This window comes from Perca fluviatilis, chromosome 7 (assembly GCF_010015445.1).
Source record: "Perca fluviatilis chromosome 7, GENO_Pfluv_1.0, whole genome shotgun sequence".
Taxonomy (NCBI): domain Eukaryota; kingdom Metazoa; phylum Chordata; class Actinopteri; order Perciformes; family Percidae; genus Perca; species Perca fluviatilis.
Window position 1 is genome coordinate 23,993,194 of NC_053118.1, and position 26,701 is coordinate 24,019,894.

The 26,701-nt window shown below is 39.9% G+C and overlaps 3 protein-coding genes across 3 annotated transcripts; 2 read left to right on the forward strand and 1 right to left on the reverse strand.

Annotated features, from left to right (window-relative positions):
* Window positions 1-5,241: 5,241 nt before the first annotated feature.
* wnt4b (wingless-type MMTV integration site family, member 4b) lies at window positions 5,242-9,351 on the forward strand. The gene is made up of 9 exons (XM_039804861.1): window positions 5,242-5,461; window positions 5,683-5,924; window positions 6,328-6,481; window positions 6,614-6,698; window positions 6,797-6,928; window positions 7,695-7,837; window positions 7,941-8,081; window positions 8,221-8,383; window positions 8,481-9,351. Exons 2-9 carry the CDS (start codon window positions 5,836-5,838, stop codon window positions 8,648-8,650), a joined length of 1,077 nt encoding a protein of 358 aa, XP_039660795.1. The 5' UTR covers window positions 5,242-5,461; window positions 5,683-5,835; the 3' UTR covers window positions 8,651-9,351.
* Window positions 9,352-10,650: 1,299 nt separating this feature from the next.
* On the reverse strand, window positions 10,651-15,852 carry cdc42l (cell division cycle 42, like). The gene is made up of 6 exons (XM_039807062.1): window positions 15,746-15,852; window positions 13,565-13,669; window positions 13,312-13,384; window positions 13,101-13,210; window positions 11,373-11,570; window positions 10,651-11,231 (listed from the first exon to the last, which is right to left on the reverse strand). Exons 2-6 carry the CDS (start codon window positions 13,667-13,669, stop codon window positions 11,142-11,144), a joined length of 576 nt encoding a protein of 191 aa, XP_039662996.1. The 5' UTR covers window positions 15,746-15,852; the 3' UTR covers window positions 10,651-11,141.
* Window positions 15,853-17,689: 1,837 nt separating this feature from the next.
* On the forward strand, window positions 17,690-25,902 carry mlf2 (myeloid leukemia factor 2). Its single transcript, XM_039806553.1, has 8 exons — window positions 17,690-18,008; window positions 19,936-20,047; window positions 20,180-20,215; window positions 21,063-21,116; window positions 21,234-21,362; window positions 21,654-21,813; window positions 22,027-22,241; window positions 25,379-25,902. Exons 1-7 carry the CDS (start codon window positions 17,965-17,967, stop codon window positions 22,236-22,238), a joined length of 747 nt encoding a protein of 248 aa, XP_039662487.1. The 5' UTR covers window positions 17,690-17,964; the 3' UTR covers window positions 22,239-22,241; window positions 25,379-25,902.
* The last annotated feature ends 799 nt before the right edge of the window (window positions 25,903-26,701 follow it).

The window sequence follows — 26,701 nt, forward strand, 5'->3', positions numbered from 1 at the left end:
CAAAGGTGAGAAAATTGATTACTTAAACACACAAAACGTTCCCCCTAAGTTCAGTTTGTAATGCAGTAAATAAGATTTGAGTTGCTGCACATCAGAGACACATCAAAACAATAACAGGGTTTTTTGATGGCTAGTAGGCTACTATTGCCAAGATTTGACACACTACATCAACTACAGATGGCAATTATACTGTACAAAAGAAGTGTCAAATAAATTAACTAAAATGTCCGTTACAGGCCTGCTACAGCTGCACATTTTTCAGCTTAGTTATGGTGCTGCAGCACATTGTATCTTTATGCTGCTTACTTTGTAAAATCTTTGAAAACAATAAATGAAAGTGGGTGCTCAATGATCATTTTTGACTCAGCAGGGTCCATGTTGTTCATATGACTATTTCAAAGTAAAAGCACTTGAATGTGCAACAAGTCCAAATAAGAGTGCATAGGGAGCACTTGAAGTCCACATGTGAGTTTAATCATTCTGAATTCAGACTTATTGATACACTGTGAGAGAGGCAAACTCCCCTCTGAATTGTACTTCTTTATCATGTGTTGTTATTACATCTAGACTGCATTACATCTGCCTCATCAACAAGATTATGATCTGACTGCCCATGGTCAAGTCCTTCCAGAGCAATATAGGCCAACAAGTGTGCAAGAGCACAAGAGTCATGGCAGGTGTACATCATACACGTTTCTTGGTCTGAGGTTACAGTATGTGTTGCAGTTCAAAAGCGAGTTTGTCTAAAGTCCTAAAATTAATCAATAGGTTCTGGTTGGAATACAGTAAACACAACCGCAGCTGTTGCACATCTCAGACCCAGCCAAGCAATACATTTGACTGTAAAAAGTTAATGTCAAGGTTCTGAGCACATTGGCCCCATATCAACTACAGATGGCAAAATAAAACTAAAACATCCCGGCTGTAGCTGCACATTTATCCATTTGGTTCTGGTGCTGCAGCACATTGTGGCTCTGTGCTGCTTGACTTCTAAAATATAAATAAATAAAAATGCCAAACGATGATTTAGGCTTCGCAGCGTTTGCTTTGTTGGTATTTTAAAGTGAAAGCACTTGAATGTTTAACAAGTCCTATGTGAAATATTTGGACTGAAATAAGAGCTTACAAGGAGCATTTGAAGGCCACATGAGAGTCTAATCATGCGGCATACAGATTTACTGATACACTGTGAGAGGCATTCAGTCATTTAAATCTCTTTGAATTGCACTTCTTAATCACTCTGAATCTGATTTGGGCATGTACAATAACAACATGAGCACCATTTGGCTGCTATCAGAAAAAATCCTCCAAAAAGTTGGCAGGCTGCTGCTTGGTAAGGTGTAAGTTACAGTAGACACCATTGAGACTGACAGCCATGGATAATTATACTGTAATTACACATTGCACTAGTTTTTCTACATTTTGAAAACTTAGTTTTTAAAGATGCATATGAGCTTTCATTTAAGATAATATTATGGTTTACAGTAACAACAATATTATTAATTTATTCACCGTTAAACAGGGATTAGCTAATACCTTTTGACTTGTAGGTCTGTGCTTTTCTCCCTAAAGGCTAAAGAAAACAATATTTCATACATACATCATTTTGGTCTATTCTGGTTCATGGTAGCAAAGATTTCTGTTGTATCAGAGATGGTATTTTCTGCACGTTGGGTTCCGCAGATATGGTAAGAGAAGGGGGCAGGAGGAAATGTGAGGCCAGAGGCCTTCCACTGCTTCCTCTACTGTGATGGCCACTGCAATATTCCCCACTGTACGGTACATGCAGATCGCATAGCAACAAAGGCCTATGTCTGGCCGTTGTCTGTTACAATCGCTTGAATGCCCCTTACATACGCATGTATGCGCGTGCACATGCACTCACGTGCAACGCTGTCACCAACACCACCTCCTCCTACTCCCTCTATCCCATATGTACGCCACCCCCACAAACTCCATCATCCCATAATATTCATGGGTCGTCTATTCCCTCTGCCCCCTCCCCCATGTGCACACAGCTCACCGCCCATTCTGCCACCCCCACTTCCCTGCCTGACAACACCATCGCTCGCCATCCCATAATATTCACGCACACGCTCCACACACATTCATACACAGCCGTGCGCGTTGCTCTTTGTTCACAGAGATGCTGAGCAATGTGAGCGTGCTGAGGCAGGTTGCCCTCAAGTGCAGAGAAGAAACAAAGCAAATGAAGGAGAGAGTGAAATGTGGCGGGTCACATTACTATCTCACAATGACCTTGGGCGAAAAACATGTTCACGAAGTCCAGAGTCACCCTGAGGCATCATCTCTGAATGACGCCCATCATCTATTCCATTGTCAGCATCCGTGAGGTCAGTTTAGAGTTGCCCCACCTCACAACAGAGTCTCTCAAAGTCTGCTGCTGCCTCCCACTGTAACAGAGGGAATAAGAGTCATCTCTATGTATATGTCATGCTGAAGCTTTAACAAGCATCTCTTTAGGCTCTGCAACCTGGCTACAGTCAATCAGTACTGGACCATTTCAGCATGATAAAATGTCCACAAAATGGGGGAAAGATAAAGATAAAAAAGAGGGCAAGTTATTTACGAGAGAGGGGTGAAGGGATGAGCATAACAGAGGCGCCGGACATGACAGTGGCCAGCTCATCACCATGGCGTTGCTGTGGGAGACAGCGGAACACGTCACTTGGAGAAACAGGGGACACAAAGGAGGAATACGACATGAGGACAAAAAGGAGGGAAGGGGGCCTACAAGAAACCTGTCTTTGCAGATATAGACAGAGGAAAGTGTGTGTGTCTGTGTGTGTGTGTGTGTGTGTGTGTGTGTGTGTGTGTGTCTGTGTGCTTAGGTGAGAGAGAGAGAGAGAAGAGAGAGAGAGAGAGAGAGAGAGAGAGAGAGAGAGAGAGAGAGAGATGGGGTGACCATTTACTCAGAAACTGGGTGTCAGAGGGTTCAGGTAAATGAGCCACCAAATCCTGGGCCAGACCGCAACAGAGTCTGCAAATGTTTGGTTTCAGTGCCTCTCGGACCTCAGCTCTGATTCAACCCTTAAGAGCAGTAAATAAGTTCCATCAGGTTTGACAAGGCTGTAGCACAATCTTGTATTACTTTATTAGCCTAAGGGATTAAAAAGGTTACATTTATTCATCCACAAAATTAAAGAAATTACAGCGCTACCATCCTAATCAGCCAACACTGATTACAGAAGATACTGAATAAATATCCATTAAATAAAACCAGCTATAACATAACATGAACAAAGCTGAAACGGAGTAACTACAATTTTGTCCAAATTGAGTGAGGACCAGAATATAACATATATCAAAAATTATTATGCGATAAAAATGTGTATTTCTTTTTGGAAAGATTGCCTTCTGGCCCAACTAAAACTTTCTGGTAAGATAGCTATAGTTATAGCTAGCCCTGGAGTTGTTTTCACACTTTTTTCTACCTGTTCTACCATATTGTGATGCTCCAACATCTTAGTAACTGAGTTTGTTTTACCCCATAAACAAGGCAGTAGCTAAATGTAATCATATAGCAGAGAAAAAAAGGGACACCAGAAAAAGTTTGTAGATAGCCTACTGTGTTTTTAGTGTGTCTTAAGTCTCATGCAAGGATTTTCTTTTGTCTTTTTTGGGGTGGGGGGAGGCTGGGATAATCAGCCTTAAAAGGCATACAATTAAGGTCTGTTACACAGTTTGACTAAGTAAAATTCAAAGGTGATATATTCCACAATAAATAAAAACAAACATTCAAACAACAGCATGAAAATTAGAATTCAAGTTTGAATAAAATCTGAGTTTACGTTCTCCTCATTAATATCCAGTTGTGTCATGGAATAAAAGAGAAATAATACTAATACTAATAATACTACAGCTAAAAGAAACACTACAAAAATATAAAGATAGAGCTGCAACACTTCTTTTATTTACAAATGAATATATATATATATATATATATATATATATATATATATATAATGTATTATGAAGTTCCAGCATTGTCCTTCCAGTTATATACTATTCTTAGAAGTGTGAGAGATTCTCTGTAATGTTATATCACTGGCTAAACAGAAAGAGACAAAAGGAGGGGGAAATACCAAATAAACTGTAAAAAAAGAAAGGAAAAAGAAAAAGAAGTGCACTTAAGTTGAATAATTACTTGCAAATGTTTTGCAGTAAATGATGATTAATCATGCAATACAGTCTGACTCTATATGGTATGTTATGCTGTCTGTTCCTCATTGCATAAATGAATAAAACACTGTTCATAGGGTATTTCAGGTTCCCTCCACAACTATTACATAAATCCACACACATAATGTAATTTTTTTTTTAACTTTAATTACGTGTCACAAACCTGCTTTGTTATTCTTTACAGCTTTTTCCTAACCCCAGTGTAACACCCATCTGCTCTCTCCTTATGCCCTCCTATCTAGTGATTTATTTGCCTCAGTTCCAATATTTGTCAGCAGTGTGTTTTCTTCCCCTTGTCTAAATGTCACCCCTTCTTCTAAGACAATATAGGGAGTGGGAGAGAGGGAGAACGAGAGGGCAAATGCGGGGGAGATGGAGAAAGGGGAGGTGGGGGGACTCGTAAAATGAGCAACAAAGTTTGGGAAAATTAAACATTAGGTAAGACACTTTTTCACATGCATATACACATATGTGGAAAAATGCTGTGTCATAGTTTCTGTTGTAAGGATTTCTTGCATGGATCAATGTTCTATAGAGCAAAGTATTTCTATAGAGGAAACAAAAGGCTTCAGTTTGTCTTCTCATAAAATGTTTCTCAGCAGCAAACGTACTGCAGCACACAAATTAACATGCATGGATGAAAACCAAAGAAACAATACACACATCCATTTGTGACAATCATTCTAAGGGCATTATCTCCAGTGCAGGCTCAGATTTGAGGTCTCATGCCAAACAGCCACAATAAAAAGCATACTCACACTCTTAATACTTACGCAGTACAACTATTATCCCTCCCAAAGCCTCCTCCTCCCCTCTCTCAGCATCACTCCACACCCTGGATCATGCCTGTCCTCTCTCTCCCACCCTCATTCTCTACCTCCTTTATAACCCATCACTCTGCTCTCACTCATTCTGGCCGTTTCAACCAGGAATGGACACATTTGTTTTCTCGGGACAAAACTGAATACTTGCTGACACAATGTTTTTGTAAAAATTTGATTTTACTAGCACGTCTGGATTTTGGGTTTTGTTTTGTTGGGGGGGGGGGGTATAGATATAGATTCTACTGATATGTTCAATTAAATTGGACATGTGGACTTATTTTGTGTCTAAAGGATGAGCATGCTTTTGCTGTCACTGACAGCACAAGTGAAGAAACTGACGAACATCTTTGTTGATTAAAATTGGGATTCAATTTAAATTTGATCAACTCAATATCAAAAAGAAGAATAACTGGATACCACAGGACTACGAACTGGTAAGAATCAGTTACTTTTGTAAAACTTAAAATTTGTGTAGAGTCGTAGAGCTGCAGCGGCATGATCACAAAAAGGTTAAAACTTACATATTAGTCATGAAATGATTGGTTATTCGAAGGTTCTCTGTAAAACAACAAAAACAAAAAAGAAGCATGGTCAACTATTCTGTATTCTGTCTATACTGTATTTTCTCTGACCTGTTAACTTGTCATTTCAACAGATATGCGGGGATCATCCCCAGACTCTGGACCAGAAACATAAAGCAACACCACAACAAGCAGACAGACAGATCACTTTGACCGTGGAGACGGGCAGCGTGCTGTCCAAAGACCCAGCCTGACGCACGGAGACGGACAGACAGACAGACAGTCTGATGCCAACTGTCTCCACTGTCAATCTCACGGCACCACTCCTCCTCCTGTTGCTATGGGCAACCCAACCCACCATGGCAACCAACTGGCTGTAAGTCTAGCGTGCGAGGGAGGAAGAGAAAGAGGGAGTTTGTTTGTCATGCTATAACTTTTAAAAGATGCTGACATGTCTCTAAATCTCTTTCAGTTGCTCCGCTCTCTTTCTTTGTCTCACTCCTGGTGACCTTTTCTCTTTTCTTTCTCTCTGCCTTCACTGTGTCTTCTCTGTCTTCTTTGCCTTGTCTTCCACTTGTTTCCATCCTCTCTAAAACTCTGCCCGGTCGTTACCTCTTCATCCTTTTTGTACCCTCTTTTCTCTTCTTCATGTCCTCTTCCTCATTCACTCCCTCCTATTTTCTTCACAATGAATCCTCTCTTTTTTGCCCCCTTGCCCAATTATTTCCCTTTTCCATACCTGCTCTGAGTCACTTCACCACTCCCCACTTGTGTCCCAGCTCCCTGGCGAGGTTGCCTCGCTCCAGGCCCGTGTCCGGTGCTGCCCCATGTGCACGGCTGAGGGGGCTGACCCCAGGGCAGGTGGGGGTGTGCAGGGCGCGAGGGGAGGTCATGGAGTCCGTACGCAAGGCAGCCGAGATGGTCATGGAAGAGGTATGGTCAGAGGCCACAAAGTCTCAGGTTTGACCTGCAGGCATCATCACTATTTGCCTCAAAACACCCACACCAATGTCAAAATGCAAAAATCAGAGCCTCACTGCTATGCATGTCACTGTTTTAACTCAGTGCCAGCACCAGTTCAGGAACCGCCGCTGGAACTGTTCCACCACCACACGTGGGATCAATGTATTTGGCCGAGTCATGAACCAAGGTATCCTCATATTGAAAATGTGCCTGCTGATAAATCCTTACAAAGGACAACTCTCACCTGAAGACGTTTTTGCATCATATGCTCTATTCTGGTTTCAGGGACTCGTGAGGCGGCCTTTGTGCATGCTTTGTCGTCGGCAGCCGTGGCAGTGGCTGTGACCCGAGCCTGCACCCGCGGGGAGCTGGAGAGGTGTGGCTGTGACAGGAAGGTCAGGGGGGTCAGCCCCGAGGGTGAGCTTGGATTCCTTTGCATGAAAATGTAACGCGAAAATCCGCACGAGTCACACACACACATCAAAAAACTGCTGCTGCGCTGTTTTCTGTGGGTTAAAACCTCCAAGTATGGACACTAAATGTCTGCATCCCAGGCGGTGACAGCAGGTATTATCTAGAGATGTTCCGGCTCCGATACTGCCTAAAACGCTGGTATCGGTATCGGGAAGTACTGGAGTTTATGCACCGATCCGATACCATGTAATAATGCCCTAAACAAAATCTACTTTAAAGTAGTTTATTTATGTTCTTTTTCCGTTATAACCGACTGTCAAACTGGATAATAAAAGAAAGTTACGGCATTCATTGTTTGTATTTGTTCATGTTTCACAAAGAGTTTAACCTGAGCCAGACAGAGAACAAAGATAGAAATAATATCACATCCATACAGGGATAGTAGTATACAGTTGTTAAAACATAATAAAATATATGACACACTGGTATCGGATTGGTACTCGGTATCGCCCGATACGCAAGTTCAGGTATCGGAATCGGTATCGGGAAGCCAAAAATGGTATCGGGCCATCTCTAGTATTTTCCCATCAGCTGTCACAGTGCTGTGAGATTAATGATTAGATCGTGTGACCATAAGTGCAACACGTATTGCTTCTCTGTCATCCAGTGTGGATTCACCATTTAGCAGCCTTTTCCAGCTTTAAATTAAAATGTGTAGTTGTTTCAAAGCAGCAATAATCCACAATACTGTCTCTCTGTCCAACCACAGGCTTCCAGTGGTCAGGGTGCAGTGACAACCTGTCCTATGGTGTGGCTTTCTCCCAAACATTTGTGGATGAACCAGAACGAGCCAAGGGGCTGTCAGCGGGGCGACCACTCATGAACCTCCATAACAACGAGGCTGGCCGAAAGGTTGGTGGTCACAAATCTTTTACGATATCCCAGTTGATTTCAAACTTTGTCATCTATGAGATTCAATCTGCTCGGCTTACAGTCAACATTCTCTCATCCTCAGGCCATCCTTCACAACATGCAGCTGGAGTGCAAGTGTCATGGCGTCTCCGGCTCCTGTGAGTTGAGGACCTGCTGGAAGGTTATGCCTCCATTCAGACGCGTCGGTGTTGTGCTCAAGGAACGCTTTGATGGAGCCACGGAGGTATCAGAATACACCTTGTGCTTCTTTCAGCTCAGTTGGTGAACATATGAAGCAGTCACATGAATTGAAACAGATACTTTATCAGAAACCTTGAATGTTCCCAGTCTGTATAGCTCTCTCAACATCCCCCTCCTCTTAGGTTCGCCTGACTCGTATCGGATCCAGGACAGCTCTGCTTCCCCGTGACCCCCAAGTCAAACCCCCTGCTGCCAGAGACCTTGTGTACCTTGCGCCCTCCCCAGATTTCTGCCATCTCGACCCTGACAACGGAATCCCTGGGACCGCTGGTAGGAGATGTAACGGTAAGATCATCTCACAGGGAAACAATCCAGATGATCCAATTTATCAGTCAAAACAATTACAGAAAAATGATGCTGCGCTCTTCTAAACCACACCCAGGAACCTCTCGGCTGGCACCAGACGGCTGCGAGCTGGTGTGCTGCGGGCCAGGGTACAGAGCGGGCCGGGCTGAGGTGGTGCAGCGCTGCTCCTGCAAGTTCTCCTGGTGCTGCTCAGTCCGCTGCGAGCAGTGCAAGAACACAGTCACCATTCACACCTGTAGAGTCTAAGAGGGCCCCAAACAAGACCAAACCGACAGAGCAGAAAGACCAAACAACAAACCACCTGACACAAGATGGGATGAGGACAACATAGGCAATAACCGTTTCTAATTTACATCTTTAGCGCCAAATTATTTTAGATTTTGGTCTTAATTTAACTCATTTTCGAGTGAAGCAGTTAAGTTTGAGGATTCTGTTGTAAAAGCTGACAAAGTTAGAGCATGTGTAAAAAGCAAAGCAAAGAACAATTACATCAACACTAAGGTACAAACAAAAATCACCCTCGGAGACGGACAGGTGGGCCGACATGCATGCACACAAATACACATCAACACACACACACACTCAAAAGTTAATCTCACATTGAACTGACAAAGCTTTTAAAGCGGAACCTAACCACAACTAACAGGGAAACATTGCAGCACTATTCTTATTTTATGCAAACTTTTTTGCGCTGTCATAGACTAGCAGGTCTTTGAACTTTACTGTATTTATGTCTTCTTCTCTATTCTCGTTTATTTATTTTTATATCTGAGTCTTGCTTCACTTCAGCAATATCTTAAATAGCAAATATAACTTCTACTTACATCAGTGTCTGTCTTGTGTTTTGTCACCTCACCTTCATGTGAAACTCTTCTGGATGTTCCTGCACAAGCAGTGCTTTTAGGTCTGTTCAAGAAATCTAATAAATACAGTAGTTTTATCCAAAATGTGTTTCTTGAGTTACTTATTGACCAGACGTGTCTTAGCACACAGGCTAGCTGTGAAGTTAAAGGTACCCTGTGGAGTTTTTTTACCAGTAGACTATGACTATGGCGCAATGTTTTAATGAGCGGGTCCCTGTTTTAAGGCTGGAACATGCTTTTCCTGGCTGCACGTGAGCGAACATGCAGGGTAGTAGTTTGGAGACATCCATGTGTTGTTTCTTTTATATTTGTACAGGTTTTTTTATGTGTTCCTTCTTTTCTGTTACAAACACTCCTGACGATAAGAGATAATCAGTCAACGTGCCTGACGCACAGGTCTGCACAGCACATTGTCGAGATTTGAAAGGTGTGCCCCTGCAACCTATGGTCACCCATAACACCCTTCTTAACGTCTTTGTGGAGAAGCAGACGTAAATGTGTGTCTGGGGAGCCATAATTCCTGCCTTCCAGCCTATTTGTACTTAATGCTGTGATAGTACACAAACAAGGATGCACATCTATCTCGGCTGACATGATACACATTCCTGCTGACTGCAGAGGGTGGTAAAGCAAGTGTGTCGTGCATGCAAGTATAAAAACACAGACTGACTGTCGGTGCAGTGACATGCCAAAAACATAGCAATGCACCAGCAGAAGGCAGTGAAGAAGAGGGCTGCTAGCTAATGTAAACAACGCAAAGATAGGCCTTACTTTAATAAAACGGAAATGCATTTAACAAATTTGTTAGAAATCAAGGATACCCACAATGTGTTGAAGTGAGAAACACTGAATATAAAAATATAATATAAAACTCAATACCTCTACTGTGGTTAACTAGAGTTGTCTCTCTTATGTTGTGCATGCCCCATTCACCCTCAAACATACAAAACAATGGCTACTTTCATTGTCATTAAACCATTTTATTAAAAATATCCTGTGATTACAAACACCCAGAAATTCATCAAGATTAAGATCTATTCAAAATATTAGAACTTAATTTGTCATATTATCAATTGCTCAAAGTTGGTAGTCTAGCAATACAAAAAAAATCTTGATAACATAAAAAAAAAATCAAGTCTCAAAATGAATAACCGCTAAAAAATATTCCAAAATGTCACAGAATTAATACAATATACATAAAAGAAGAATAAAATAGAAATTCATAATTCAACTGAAGAAGGGAAATTGGTGAAAATGCACTTGGCCTCCCCACAAGAGAGTAACCTTTACAGACATCTATCTTTGTTTGGAGTGACAATAAATCTCTTGTGCTTTCATTATTAAATTCAAAAGGGTCAGGAAAGAAAAGAGTACCACTTAACATTAAGTTGCACCTTTTATTGTATTACCCAAAGTCCACTGAAAAAACTTAATGTTAAAAGTGTTTCCCCATTTCCTACACTGGGTTTAAAAGCCTGAATAGGCCCCAATAAGAAAAACACAGAGAAAAACAAGAAAGTCAAAGGCAACTATAAAAAAGAATCTTTCTTTAAAAATAAAAAAGGAGCAACAGTGACAGGCAGGGGGGCCCGCCCCACCTTAATATTTGTAGAGAGAACACTGCAATTTCTAAAAGCTTTCAGAAAGGAGATAGGTGACACTTACTGCATTTGCTGCATGCTGAAGTTTTGCTCCCTCAGCCTCTTTCAAAGTTTATTTTGAAGGCACAATCAGTGTACACTTGTTTTTGAAATAAGTCTCAATGGCATTGTACCTCCCTTCCCCTTTAGTTTTGTCCTTTTTTTTTCAAAATGGCCATTGACCCCACCTATTTTTTTTTTTACACCGTTAGGTCTCTCGCTGTCGTTGTTCATCTATAGAAGGACGCATTTTCTCTTGGTTTTGGTCTCAGGGGGCTCCAGGGCTGCCAGGATGGCTTCGTCAAACACATTCTTAAGCCCTCGCTGGTTGGAAAGAACAGAAAACAAGACAGAGAGCAAAAAATTAGAATACTGTCTGTAATTAATTAAGTAATTATTGGCAGATTTAACAAATATGTTGCTTTCAGTTTAACAATGTGATGAAACTGTAACAATGCCCCATACCTGTGTCAGAGCAGAGCACTCCACATATTTGACAGCTTTGAGCTCACGAGCCAGCTTCTCTCCGCTCTCAGGATATAGGGGGCGCTGTTTGTTTTTCGCCAGCTTCTCGATCGTGTTGCTGTCTTCCCGCAGATCCACCTGTGTGCCCACTAACAGAAAGGGTGTGCGTGGGCAGTGGTGAGAAATCTCAGGAACCCACTGGGGAAGAACAAAAAAAGATAGAAAGATTAAATCACATTTTCTTCCTTCCTGGTCACGTCTAGAACTAACCTCAAAACTTTTTTGTTACCAGACAAAAACTGTCAGGTACTGAGAGCTGGCACTGGATGTCAGAAAGGTCAGATTCAGGCAGGTTCAGGCTACATAAGGTTCTGGGTTCTTTTAAGTCTCTCTCTCGCTCGCCCAAGACTGCAACCAGTTCAGTGATATAAATAAACAAATAACAGCCCTGGACTAGGTTGGACAAATAGGCCCATCATCTGGCCATTCGCCCCCTAGCCGTGCGCGACAGACACTAGCCAGGATGTCCTGATACTATGCCACAATACTGTAGCCTAGTAACATCTCAAAACCAATGATGATAATTGGGGTTGTGTTTATTAATGAAGCCTCAGCCTTCAAATTAAAAACAAAAAATGTACAATGCCATTACATCTGCATTGAAAATAAAAGACAAATAATGAAATGTCACTGACTACAGAAACCCCAAATTACACAAACTTGTAATTATAAAACAGTACAGAGTATTACTGACAACACTTTCAGAGATAAAGTAAGCTACTTGCTGTACCTGAACATGGGGATTAGATTTATTTATTTATTTATTATTGTAGGCCTATACCAAAACTACACTGAGAGTGTTAGTTACTATATACTATAACTTATAACTATTCAAATATAATGTAAGCAAATTTAATGTTTGGGAAGTAAAAGTTTCTTGAGAATGGCACTATTCTGAGGATGTCCTTCTCTGTGGCCATTAACATGAATGTTTCCAGGTGTTCCTGAGAATTTCTGCTCCTTAAGCAATTCTTAATTCTAAATGACGAGGCCCTATCAATTTTGTCTGTGAAGCTTTCACAAACAACCACCAGCTCTTTGCCAGTTCCACAATAGTAAACACAAATATAAAAGACAAGGAAAAACTTCACTCTGATGGAAGACAGACAGAATGTGAAAGCTAGGATTTTTTGGTTAAACTTTTGGTTAAATTTGGTGAATTATTAAGCCCCCTTCCCTGTTTGTTAGCACATTTAGAGTGGTACCAATGCATGCCTGATGTTTCCAGGTTTAATTCAATACCATAGTCTTCATCCTAGCAGCAAAGGTGAGCTCACTGCAACCTCTCATATACAACCAAGTGAAATCGCAGTCAACCCGCGATTAATTTCTAACGCTTTTAATGTTATGACTATGCAATTCGCTAAGATAGGGATAAAGGCAGCTTATTAGAATGTGTCCTGCTGCTGGCACTTACCAGTACCTCTTGCTGATGTGAAATTAACTCTGCTGTCTGCCACTCATCATGTCCCTCTGTGAGATTTTTGCATTTTGCTGCATCAGTCTCGAGAGACTTGTCCCTCTTTCCTTTGAATTTTTCCCATCCACCTTTCTCCTTACATTTTCTACTAGCCCTTGTCATATCTAATGATGTAGGCCTATAGACTGGGTAAACCCAATGAAGGGGGGGGGAGAGAGGGTGAATGACAAGCAGATTAAAAAACTGACCTTCTCTTTGACATTTTCAAATGATGAGGGGGAGACGACAGAGAAACATACAAGGAACACATCCGTCTGTGGATAGCTGAGAGGACGCAGCCTGTCATAATCCTCCTGACCTGTGAGCGACAATCACAAGAGAAACAGGGATGTTTTTCTACTTGTTTTAAAGTGAAAGAAATAAAAAGGAAATAAAGAGATTTTCAAAAAATCATGTTACCTGCTGTGTCAAATAGGCCGAGTGTATAGGGCTCGCCCCCAATCATCACTGTCACTGCATAATTGTCAAAAACCTTTGGGCACACACACAAAGACAAAAATAATTAATAATTTGCAAAACATAAAAATGCTGCATGTTTGATTGTTTTTTATTTCCACCATAAAGAAAAATTAAAAGGAAAGAGCTCTCAGTAGATGTGTTTATCACATCCAGTACTTTTCAACATGACTCAGCCTTTTTTAAATCTTCTTACCGTGGGCACATATTCTGAGGGGAACTTGTTGGTTGTGTAGGAGATCAGTAAGCAGGTCTTTCCTACTGCACCGTCCCCTACCACAACACATTTTATAGTTTGCATCTACAGAGATAAAGAGAAAATAAAAAACACCATAAGAGCGTCAGCAAATAGAGTGCAGTACATCAGACAGCAGACACTGTGGGAGGAAGTAACCACACATTTACATCAACAGGCTAGACAATGTTACAAGTGGCACAGTGCTACTATAAATATAACTATTTGTAACCATTTTATATGTGGCAGTAGTGGAAATTAGTACATAAAACTCAAGTACTTTACTTAAATACAATTTTGACGTACATGAGTATTGATTGTTATTTACTTAATTTTACTCCAGATATAATTACTAGTTGGTTACTAGTTAAAATGAGCTCTAACTTAACCAGCTACAACATTAAAAATGTGCTTACACAGTGATGCATCAGTAATAATAACCCAATAATATGATATACCACTCTGAGAGGGGCTGTGCTGCTACATAATGAGTAGCCTACTTTTACTCCACTAAAATGATCTGGTAGCTATAGATGATAAGAGATTTTACATACAAAACATATAAAAACGTGTAGTAGGCTATGTATGATGCATTAGTAGAATTACTACATTAAACTGCCCCCTCCACTGAGCTAAAGTTACTAAATATTTTTCAGCGTACGATTTTACATTAAACATGAGCTTAAACTCAGTTGCCAGTTTATTAGGTACACCTAGCTAAAACTATTGCAATCTGAGTCTACAAAAGTCCTATAATAAATGATTATAATCTCATAGAATTTAAATCTCTACTGAAGTCCCTTAGAACGTTGGATAACAAAAAAAGTATTAAAATTGTGGAAACTGTAGAGCTTTTTTCCCCCGAAACCTCTGACTAATTTATGTCTTCTTGTACTTTTTGTTCCGTTTGTAATGTCTGGCTCATTTGTTTTTATTTTTTTTATCTTCATAAGTTTGTGCACTTGATGTTCACGTGCTATTATTGCTTACCTGATTCTCTGTAAACTGCCTTTGTCAATAAAAAATAAATAAAAAATGCTTATAATGTTTAGTTTTTGTTGCAACTGCAGAGAGGTGCTAATTCAACTTCATGGTCATTCTGGAGGATGTAGTTTGTGGTGCTGTCGAACTGTATTGCTTTATACAGAGAGGTGTTCCTGTTATTTAGCCTACTCTTAGATTTTAATGACTCTTAATTACTGCTTTATCACATGCAGGTGTGCTGACAAGACCAAACAATTATGCCATATTAAAAACACACAGACAGAGCTAGTGTCAAATTGTAAAACAATAATTTATCTGCTACAGGCTTGTAATTTGATTGATAATGTTCTAGACCTTTCATAAAAGAAAGCACTAAAATATATAGTGTACAAGTACAGTTTATCAATTATCCGAGCAAATTTGTACAGTTTTGAGGTCATCTTGCTGGATCTTAGTATTCCCATTCTGTGGTATTTAGAGAGAAAGAAAACCGGTGGAAGAAATACAAAAAATCTCTAGTCGATACTTGTTACTTCATGTGCGCGTAAAAGCTTATTGATGACCGTGAATCACTTCCGTATAGGGTACATACCAAAGATATTGAGGAAAAAAAAAGACGGCCTGTAAGCACAATGTAATTTAGAAGCGGATACTGCCCAACACTTCCGCTAAATAAGCAGCTCATCGAATAAACTGAGGGCTGAAGACTGTTAAAACTGTAAGCAAACACTTTATAAGCTATAACCAACATATAAAAACGAGCAGTTAAAGCTGAGCCTGATTGTATCCATTAAGTGATTGTAAAAGCTCAGATTGATAAAGTGAGAAGTGTTTGTCAACTGTTAAATAGTTGCTTCAGTTAGCTTACTTACTAAACTAAAGTATATAGTATATAAAGACAAACACAAGGAAATAACCGCACAACCAGCGGTGATAACTGACAACAACTTCTTTAACCAGATTGATGTTAGCCAACACTAAATTAAGCTTGATGGCTCTACAACTTTAACACTAACGTTACGCGAATTAGGAAACCAATTAACGAGCGTTTTCTCTCGGTAGAAGCTTTGTGTTGTTAGGGGGACTTTTCCTACATTGTCCAACAACATAATTAGCCATAAATAGTTTTTTTCAGGCTGTTTTTCTAACTCTACTCACCGTTTTTCTTTGGACAGGTTAGGCGTTGGTTACATCCGGGTTTGAGGGTCGAATTACTCTCAGCGCAGCCGCAGACCAGACGAACCACATTCACAGCTGTGGAAAAGAAACACCGCCGCCCGGTGGACAGAAACACACACACACACACACACACACACACACACACACACACACACACACACACACACACACACACACACACACACACACACACACACACACACACACACACGCACACGCACACGCACACTCACACACTCACACAGCCATCTATGTAAAAAATAGCTCATTCACTATTACGATAATTACTATAATATTGCACATATTGCAGTATTGCACATACCACCATAAATGCTACTACTTAATTTTCGAGCTTGTCATTAAATAGGGTATATTATATATTTTGCTTTCATTTTTCTTTTCTTTTATTCCCTATTATTTATTTACTTGAACTTTAAACTATTTACTTACTTATTTAGCCTACTTCACTGATTTACTTTTATGTTGCACACTGTTGAATAGCTGAATTTCATTGTTTTAAACACAATGACAATAAAGATCTATTTTATTGTATTATATTATCATAAAATGTACTAATATTAAAAGTACTCATGCAGAAAAACAGGGCCGTAGTAGAGTTATTATATATCATTGTGTCATAGTTGCTGATCGTTGATCTGATATTAACTACTTTATATGTGGTTGGGTAGTTTTTCATATGACATTATCAGCTAACAGTTGTTGAAAGTTAAAGATACGTATGGTTTTCTCCTTTTCTGACGTACAGTCTGACACTGCACAGAGAAAGAGCAGCTTGTCTATTCCTTATAATTAGCTGACCTTTGCCTCCCATACGTGTCTCAGATATAGTCCAGTCATTTTAAGCCAAAATGGGAGTCAACCTATAGGACAAATTGCAACAGAAGCAAACTCAACTGATTTTGTATCCTTAATATGTCCTGAGTAAGGAAAAAAAGACCCGAAGAATCCCATTAGGGGAAAGTTTCGAAAAAGACCCAAATATAGCCTATTCAATCTTTTTCTCACATGAATAGGGTAAACATTTTAACCTTTAGATATCACCATGACAATTACTGAGTTGATTACTTACATCAAGACAAACAAAAATTTATTATACGTTTTTTTTTAATTGTTTGTTAACATGGGCAAACGGTGCTTAATCTAATTACGTATAATTTGCATAAATACCACAACAGATCTAAACATAACAATTTCAAAAAACTTGTATTACATTTTTTGTTTGTCTTCATGTAAGTAATCAACTCATGGTGATAGGTAAAGGCTTAACATTTTACACGTGAGAAAAATAGTGAATAGGCGTATGAATAGGCTATATTTGGGTCTTTTCGAAACTTCCCCCTAATGGGATTCTTCAGTGCTTTTTTTCCCTTATTCAGGACATATTGAGGATACAAAATCAGTTGACTTTGCTCCTGTTGCAATTTGTCCTACCTTTTTTTCATAAAATGACTAGAGTAATAGTGTTTCTTCAAAGACCCAAATGTTTGTATTGCAGACATTAAATGGACCCATTACTTTTCTTTTTTTAGCTATTCTGTTAGGCAATGGTGTTAACATTACTCATCATACACATTACATTTATAACTCTAGAGTTTGTGTATGTATATTCAATATGTATGTTGTAGTTTAAGAAATTCCTTCTGGATTACAGTTCTATTTTATCTTATAATATCTTATCTTGTATTCAACTCAATTTCTGTAAATACTTTTAAAAGAAACTCTCAATATAAGTTTATATTGGTGTGCTTTCTAATTTTAATTGTTTTTGTAATATTTTGGTTTACAACATGTCACATTCTTTTCATGACATTATGTTGAAAGATTTCTCTGAAAGCCCCTGGGGAAATACTTTATTTTGAAAAATAAAAAGGCCGGAAGTCGCGGTCGTTAGCTCTGATGCTATCTTCATCGTAGTGTTGCTTCTCTTTGTCAGAGGTCTGACTTCCGTTTTCATGTTTGGTCCAGGTTTCTGGAATTTACTATCTAGTGAGACTGAGCCATCTCTCGCTTTGATAAACATCTGTTGTGATTTAGTGTTTTCAAGACGGAGCTAATAAAAGGTCCTCCATTTCAGCCTGTTTAGAGTTTGGGTCCGTCATTTTATTCCACCCTTGAAAAACACGACTGTTTACCTAGCTAGCTGGCTAGCATAAGCCAGCTGAGTTAAATCACCTAGCATGTTTCGGTTCTTGAATGACGTTGATGACGACCCCTACATGATGTAAGTATTGACATGTATTACATTTTGTTTAAACACTGTTATCAGTGTGTGTTTTGCATGAGGTGAAAAATGTACATATTGGCACGGTAAATTCTATTTTTCCACTGTGCCTTAAGCAGGTACCTAACGTCCAGCCAGCTGTGGGGGCCTACGGTGGTCCACCATATTGGATAGACAATAACAAAAAAGCTGTCAGAGCTCAAAAGCACTTGGTTAACCAATCAGTAGCTAAAATGGCCAATTATCACTACTCCTATAACTTTTCCCAATTAACTTTGAAATTGAGATGTAGCTAATTGATGGCAGGTGGCAATTGTTTTAATGGTCTAACGTTAGGTACCGGGACATCTTTTACATAACCTTACCTGAAGAGTTTCCCCTACATTTGATAAATGCATGAAACTGAAAAGTGCTGACCTTCATTCTCTTTGCTAAATAAATTGAATACATTCATTGGCATACACAAGAAGTAGATTTGAAGTGGTTGAGTAAATCTGGATCTATGGATCTCTTTAGAGATTTGCTGCACCAACACACAAAAGCTTTATTACTAGTTTTTAAATAATGCAATCCTACTGAAACTTTGGTGGCCCTGTGGGCATAGTCACCACCTGTCACACCATTAGCAACAGCACTGTTTACAATGTCAAAACAACATAAACAGCCAGTCAGGGTTGAAACATATTGCCATTATTATAGGGCTGCAACTAACGATTATTTTCATTATTGACTAATCTTCCTATTTATTTTCTCGATTAATCCATGTATCTGTAAAATGTCAGAAAGTAGTTAAATATAATTTTTTACTGCCCATGCTTCAATTGTCTTTATTTGTCCTACCAACGGTCCAAAACCCCAAAATATTAAGTCTACTATCTTCTGTGACAAAGAAAAGCACCACATCCTTACATATGAGAAGGTGGGAACGGCCAATATTTGGCATTTTTGCTTAAAAAACAATTATTCAAATATCAACATAGTTGTCTGTCTGTTCATTTTCTGTCAATCGACTTAATTGTTGCAGCTCCTTCTATGCACTTGAAAATAAAACCAAAGTAGAAATGCATACACACATTTATGACAACTTGATTTGAGTTTAACCTTAATTGATGAGTTAACTGACAGAAAATGTATCTGCAACAATGTTGACAATCAGGGTTCATACTTTTTGAAAAAACCTGGAAAAGTTATGGAATTTGAAAAATGCAAATTCCAGACCTGGCAAGGTTTTGGAAAAATAAAAAGACCCAGAAAGTTTTGGAAATATCATGGAATTGTTATTAACACAGCATAATAATACGCGATTAATGAAAAAATGTATTTGATAAAAAATGTATTTCATGTCATCTATACCTTAACGTTCTATTTGGGGCGCGATATTACGAATTCCACTATGAACCACATAAATTGCCATTCATTTTATTGTTAAACCTCTAAGTGTAAACTTTAACACAGATTTGTATTGTTATTGTGTAATGTCGACTGAGATTTTCAGGAATACATAGTCATGGAAAGTTGCCGAAAAGTATTGGTTAAAATGCGTATGAACCCTGGACAATCTATTAATCGTGTAAGACATTCACTGGTTCCTCTTAAATGTGACAATTTGCTGTTTTTTATCCGTTTAGAACTTGTTTTTCTGGGCATCTTTTATAGACTATTATTAATGGATTAGTTGAAAGAAAATAAATAGATGATCAAAATTAAAAACAAGACTTGATAGAGTTCATAACTCATTAATTGCTAGGCTCATTAAATCTTAGGGAAACTGGGTTCTTAGCAAGAGGAGGTTCACACCAAACTGTTAAAAGTGATATGTAGGCTTTAGTATTGTTTGAAAAATTTATACTGGGGCTGATACAAATCTGAAGTTTTGGCCATGAATGAGAAGTCAAAAAGTTTCAGTGTAATCTGTGATTTCTCCTAGGGATCCATTTGCTGCTCACAGGCAGCAGATGAGGCTTATGTTTGGACCATTTGGCATGGATCCCTTTGCACTCGCCCCCCAGATACAACCACCCCGTGCACCACGCAGACAGGTAACTGTCCGACATGTTGGTGGACTGTTGATTTATGCGTTTTGTGTGTTTCATGTGTTTGACATCCACTTTAGTTTATCTGTTGTATTTGTTAAGTTTTTTTTTTATTTTAACATGCAAATTTTCTTCCAGACTGGTGCACTGACCCCCTTTGGCATGATGGGAATGGTGAGTAGCTGCTCCGAAACCTCCTTCAATACCTTCAAGAATACAATTTACATGTTTAATGTAATGGGTTTTTTTTAAGATTATTTTTTGGGCATTTTAGGCCTTAATTTTGCCAGGACAGCTGAAGAAATGAAAGGCAAGAGAGCGGGGAAAGACATGCAGTAAAGGGCCGCAGGTCAGAGTCGAACCTGGGCCTGCTGCGTCGAGGAGTAAACCTCTATATATGGGCGCCTGCTCTACCAACTGAGCTATCCGGGCGCCCGTTTAATGTAATGTTTAAGATTAGACAGGTACTATCAAGTGACTTGACAGTGTGCTCAAAAGTTACTTATTAAATGTTATTAAATGTATTCCAAAATAGGTTATAATACATGATTTATTGGGAGAAAATGTCTTTCTACATAGAATTGCTTGTTGTCTCCAAGAAACCAAGCTATTATATGTAAAATACAGCTCAAATGGAATGATCCTTTGTTTCGTAACCACGTTTTCCGTCACTGTCATGATTCAACTCTTGAGATTGGAAGTCGAATCAAGCACCTTAGTTGGAATAGTCAACTATTCGGTGTCACCCCTTTATGCAATATGTACTTGAATCTGTGCTAATCTTTTTTCACCTCATTAACAGAATTACCAGTGATCACTGGACAAAAGAAGGAAGTGTTTCTTTGCCACAAAAAAAGCTTTTCATGCATCTTCTTGCTCTGAAAATAAGGTTGTGGGGCTCAAAGGATGACCCTAGTTGCACTGAACAGACAATGAATGCTGTTTCAGAGGTGTTTTTTATTTTATTTTTTATTTTTTTAGAAAAGATATTTAAAATACCTCCTTTTATTTATTTTTGCAGGGTGGAGGGTTCATGGATATGTTTGGCATGATGGGAGAAATGATGGGAAACGTGGTGAGTAGTTATGTCAACCAATTTGAACATGAAGTAACTACTGTAATGAATGAAACCTGTGTCTGCACAGTACTCCATCTCACCTTCTATTTACATTTTATTAATTTCTTCTTGTAGGAAAGAATGTCCGGTTCACCGAACTGTCAGACGTTTTCCTCTTCAACAGTGATCTCGTACTCCTCTTCAGACTCGGGGCCTCCTGAAGTTTATCAGCAGACCAGTGCAACGAGAACAGGCCCTGGAGGGGTTAGAATAACTTGTTAACAGTTGTTGAAATGCTTACACTACACGTAGGGCGTGTCGATTAGTGCCAAACAAGACCTCATTACTGAGACCTAAGCCTCACTGGACATGTGGCCTTGCCATGCTTTGTTAGTCCAGGCATGACTGCGGCCTTCTAGCCTCATTAGCAAAGTAACTGTAATTGTAGTGACAATAACTTGATCTTGTGTACAGTATAAACATCATAGTTGTCATATGAACATTTCAGTCTTGAGTTCATTCAGAGGGCAACCGAGTTGTCTCTTTTCACCTCAGATCCGCGAGACGCGACAGTCAATGAGGGACAGCGAGAGCGGCCTTGAGCGTCTTGCCATCGGCCACCACATCGGGGAACGTGGACACGTAATGGAGCGTTCACGAAATCGCCGCACTGGAGACCGCGAGGAACGACAAGACTTCATCAACCTTGATGAGAGTGAGTCATTGGGCCAGAAAGATAATGACTGTTTATGATGGGGGATCCACTATTCTCTGGTAAACTTTGAATATCACTTTGAATATAATGAAATGTCTGGCTTAACAAGAAACAAAAGTAATATTGTGAGATTACCTGTGACGCAGATCATGCTGCAGTGACATGAGACATGTTATTTGTGTCGCCTAAAAACCTGCCCTCCGTTCCCACTAGCTGATGCTGCAGCGTTTGATGAGGAGTGGAGGAGGGAGGCAGGAAGATACGTTCCCCCGACTGCCCGGGCGCTGGACTACGGCCGAGATCGACGGGGAGGCGGTCAGCAGCTGGCCCTCACTGCCCCTCCCAGCTCGACAAGCCCCCCAGGCCATCGGCACGAGTCCCCCAGACACCGTCAACCCCACACCCGTCCACGTTACGACTGGTGAGAGGTAAGAGTGAGTATTTACAACCTTGATTCTCAGGCCTGGATCAGTCAAGTCCAGCCCGACCTGATGGGTTTGGTGAGGAATTTGGCTCTAATTTCGCTGAAGTTGCTGAAAATACCAATACATTTGTTTGGCTATTGTCTGCCAACTTTGGCTAATAACATGTATATTTGTTTTGGTGTATATGCCTGCTGAAAAACAACAAGAATTCTTTTTTTTAAATATTAACATTACATTTTGAGCACTTTTTTTTTTTTTTTTTACTGTAAAATGTCCTGCTCAATACATATCTTGGTCACAATTCCTTAATAAGCTAATTTAAGGGATTCCATGCAAAAATATGTCTTATGTTCATGATTGAAAATATATATTTTCTGGCGAACATATTATGTTTTTTCATGGTTTTGTTTTGTTTTTAGTTAGAAAAACACCCTGAACACAGTTCATCACGAGAACAAAGAGCTGCAGAGAGTCGATGGAAGCAGACAACACTTTGTCCAGATACGGTGCAATAAAAGTCAAATAAGTCAAGTCGGTTCGATTTATACAGCCCAATATCACAAATCAAAATTTTTCCTCAAGGAGTCCTCTGTCTTTGGACCCTCGATTCAGATAAGAAAAAAAACTTATACGGGAAAAATGAAAATCTCAGGAAGAGCAAAGGAGGGATCCCTCTTCCATGACGGACAGACGTGCAATAGTAAGGGCCCTATCTAGCACACTCAGCAGCGCAAAGCCCAACTCAAGTGTCTTTGCTAGTTTAAGAGTTTTTAGTTTTGCTAGTTTAAGAACGACGCAGTTGTCAATTTCCCATCCAGCGCCCACGTCGTTTAAATAGCAAATGTGCCCATCAGTGCGCCCATGGGCATGCTGATCTTACAGGGAGGTGTGTTCAAGTGAATTCTTGGCGTATTGCTGTCTTTAGGCAGTGGGAAGTGATCGTGCCATTGACCAACAAAAACCTGGTCTAAAGTCAATAGTGCAGCATTTCACTGTTATTTTAACAGCGCATTAGTAAAATGCGCCTAGGCTTATGCACAGCGCGCGCACACTATGCTTGTTACACACACTCAGGGACGCGCAGCATCGGACAAACATGCAAAAGATTACAAATACAAATATTACGGTGCAAATCCGCAATCATAGTAGCAATGCGCCAAGGTACAAACGCGCCTGGCTTTTTAAGGGAATGGGAGATGACACTGTGATTTGTACACGCCCTACAAGAACCTGCACCAGGCACTTTACGCCGTTCGCTTAGATCGTTAAAATAGGGCCCTAGATGTTGTGTGTACAGAATAGACCAATGTAAAATTACAGTATGGACAATCAGGATGAAAAAAATTATAGATTGATTGTAAACGTGACGAATATGATCCAGGAGGACGTCAAGCAGCTACCAGGTGTCGCCAAACAGATAGGACCAGAGACCAGACAGGGCAGCCAACACTTTTAAAATGTATTCTGGTACGCTATAGTACACATTTGCAGTTTGAAGCTCCTATACACTGTACAATAATATAATAATAATATTCATTGCATGTTACACTGTGAGATGGGTCTAATGAACTGTATCACACTGAGAAATATCAATTTTGAGACTGTCAGACTGTGATGTCTGTTTAAGAGTAGCACTACGTAGGGCTGGGCAATATGGACTAAAAATCATATCTGTATTTTTCGGCTGAATGGCGATACACAATCTATATCTCTGTATTTTTTACAAAGTCGGCTAAATGTTCAGTTTTAAGTCAAAGCCGCTTTTCCACAATCACTTTTATTAAAATTTGTGATCAAAATAAAGTGTAAAGACAGGGTTTCCTACCCAGTTTGAAAATATACAGCTGCAACACATGTAAATGAAAATTATCTGAAATAAATAGCCTAGGCTATATTTAAAAATCTCTGAGAAAGCTCCTTCGCTTGTTTTTTTCAGTTGGTAGAGCGGGCGCCTATATATAGAGGTTTACTCCTCGACGCAGCGGGCCCGGGTTCGACTCAGACCTGTGGCCCTTTGCTGCATATCCTATCAAAATAAAGGTCGAAAATGTCTTTAAAAAACAGACAGACCGAGGGAGGGAGGGACAGTGCGATGGCTGAAGCGTATTGGTACAAAAATGTGTATGTTGTACAAAAAATCATGAAGCCGATTGTTACAGTGCAATTCTCTGGTTTATCAGTGAAGTGTCTGAACTACACTGCAGACTGGATTCTCTACTCACCGAGTGACGGCTGACCCATTATGAACGGGTCCAGCACGGGTCGAATGTGCTCTGGCGGGTCAGTGGCGTTACACACATCTTGTGTAGGCTATGAAATGTCTGTATCGTTACTGCGCTGCGTTTTTATGAACTATGATATTCTGGCCATGGGTCACATCTCTTTGCCCAGGTCAAGCAGGCTCCGTCTCACACGCTATTACTCAACGAACTGAAGTTAGTTGCATTCAATAACTTCTGGGTTTTTCGCCGTGGCGGCCGCAATGACAGAGAGTTACCAGCGGAAACACTGGTACAAATACAGGTTTCCCTCTCATACTTAATATACAGCTGTGTTAATAACAATTAAAACTGTAGACAAATGTCAGCAGTTTGGACCTGTGGCGCTGTGTGTCTCTCCATGTTGCAGGGGAGCCGTGTGTGAGTTTGTGAGTGAATGGAGGCGGGGCTGCGCAGAGAGATCCAAACACAGGCACGGCTTTACAGGAGAAATGGTTCATGTAACGCAATATTAAACCATATCGATATAAAACTTTATTGTCTAATCTCAAATCTCGTTTGAAAATATATCGATATAAGGTTAAAACTCCATATATTTCCCAGCCCTAGTGCTACAATGTAAATAAAAGAGGAGAAATGTTTCCTAACAGCAGTCCCACTGTGAAGAATTTGTTCCTACATTTTTAATAATGTCAGAATTTTTTTTTAACAAGCTGACTTCAATTACCAAACTTCTAAATTGGCTGTTGTTAGACATGTCTCTCAGTGCGATCGAGGATCATTATTTTGGATTGACAACCATGGCATCATGTTGTGTTAAAATCCTCAATTGATAAATGAAAGCTCTGTTGATTCCATCTGCCTTTTCGCTCTATAATTTATCGTAATAAACACTGTGGCCTCTGTTGACTGTCCCTGCAGGTGTCACACTTGGGCGACCAGACAAAAGGAGTTGAGGGAGGATTTCCCCGATGCTGTGAACCACGCTGAAGACGGAAGTTGATGATCTTCACAACTGCCCGTCGTAAATGTTTGATATGACTGGACTGTCTATCCATGAACAACACATATACACACACACACACACACACACACACACACACACACACACACACACACACACAAACAAAACCATACACGCTTGGTAGTTACATTAACAGTTCTTCTCCACTGTTACACTCAACACACACGCATACACATCACGCACCCTTGTGCAAACATGGGTATAACTACACTCACTTTATATATACTCATTCTCAAAACTTGACAACTTGACTTGTGTTTTTGCCCACTGCACTTAAGTGCAACAGTATACAGTACATCTGCTGTACAGTCCATTTTATGTTTGTGAAGACACTAGTGTGTCAGTGAATTGAATTGTATACTGTTAACTAATTAATCTAACTAAATAAAAGTTCATTAAACATTGTTAGATAATTACAAAATGTGTCTCTGTTGTTGTGTTTGCATGTCTTAAATAATAAATTATGGACTGTTTTTTAAAAACTGAATCGCACAACTTGTCGTACAGCTTCAAACCGATGTCTACATGCAACTAAATCTTTAATCCAGGGTTCTTTTTGTGAAATTGTGTTCAGGTTCTCGGCAGCTGTAGAGTCTAAATCTCTAATTCTGCTGCTGTAGTTCAGCTGTGTGTTGCTTTCCCCACTGCATGTGCATGTATCTGTGTGCTCCCTCTTCCCTGTGCCACTATGTCTGCAGCTCATGTGACATCCAGATGGAGCACACAAACTGGAGCAGCCAATGAAAACCTTCTGTTTTGATAAATCTCTCCCATAGTAGGCACCCTGCCTGCCTCCTCCTGTGCTCGCTGTATCTTTAATTACATCCACGACTATTTTTATATGCATGTCCTCCCTCCAGCATGCGATGCTCTCGTCACCTGTCTACCTTTCTTCCTGTCTCCTTTTATCCCCGTCATTAGATCTCTGAAGTTCTCCGACAAGGCAGCTCATTTTGCGCATCCGTCTTTGCTTAGATGTATCCTCCTCGTTGTTTCTTTGTTCTGATGTTTTCTACCTGTCATCCACATCTGAAGTATACAGATGTTTGTTTTCATTTTTCCAGGAAACCTTTTTTTATGACATTTCTTTGCAGGAGAACAGAAACTACAAATTAAATGTTCATGTTAGCAGTTTACTGGGACAGTATTTGCACATGTGCTACTGCAGTTTGTTAGCTGATGAGCAGAGGTAAACTCTGCAAGCAGTGCCAATCAAATGG

Excerpts from the sequence above, each read along its gene's own strand:
- cdc42l (XM_039807062.1), bottom strand. The coding sequence starts at position 13,669 with ATGCAAACTATAAAATGTGTTGTGGTAGGGGACGGTGCAGTAGGAAAG. Across the intron at positions 11,571-13,100 it reads TTGAAAATGTCAAAGAGAAG|TGGGTTCCTGAGATTTCTCA; the intron begins GTCAGTTTTTTA and ends GTTCTTCCCCAG. Across the intron at positions 11,232-11,372 it reads AGTGCTCTGCTCTGACACAG|CGAGGGCTTAAGAATGTGTT; the intron begins GTATGGGGCATT and ends CTTTCCAACCAG.
- mlf2 (XM_039806553.1), top strand. The coding sequence starts at position 17,965 with ATGTTTCGGTTCTTGAATGACGTTGATGACGACCCCTACATGAT. Across the intron at positions 18,009-19,935 it reads GATGACGACCCCTACATGAT|GGATCCATTTGCTGCTCACA; the intron begins GTAAGTATTGAC and ends GATTTCTCCTAG. Across the intron at positions 20,048-20,179 it reads CCCGTGCACCACGCAGACAG|ACTGGTGCACTGACCCCCTT; the intron begins GTAACTGTCCGA and ends ATTTTCTTCCAG.
- wnt4b (XM_039804861.1), top strand. The coding sequence starts at position 5,836 with ATGCCAACTGTCTCCACTGTCAATCTCACGGCACCACTCCTCCTCCTG. Across the intron at positions 5,925-6,327 it reads ACCATGGCAACCAACTGGCT|CTCCCTGGCGAGGTTGCCTC; the intron begins GTAAGTCTAGCG and ends CTTGTGTCCCAG. Across the intron at positions 8,384-8,480 it reads CGCTGGTAGGAGATGTAACG|GAACCTCTCGGCTGGCACCA; the intron begins GTAAGATCATCT and ends AACCACACCCAG.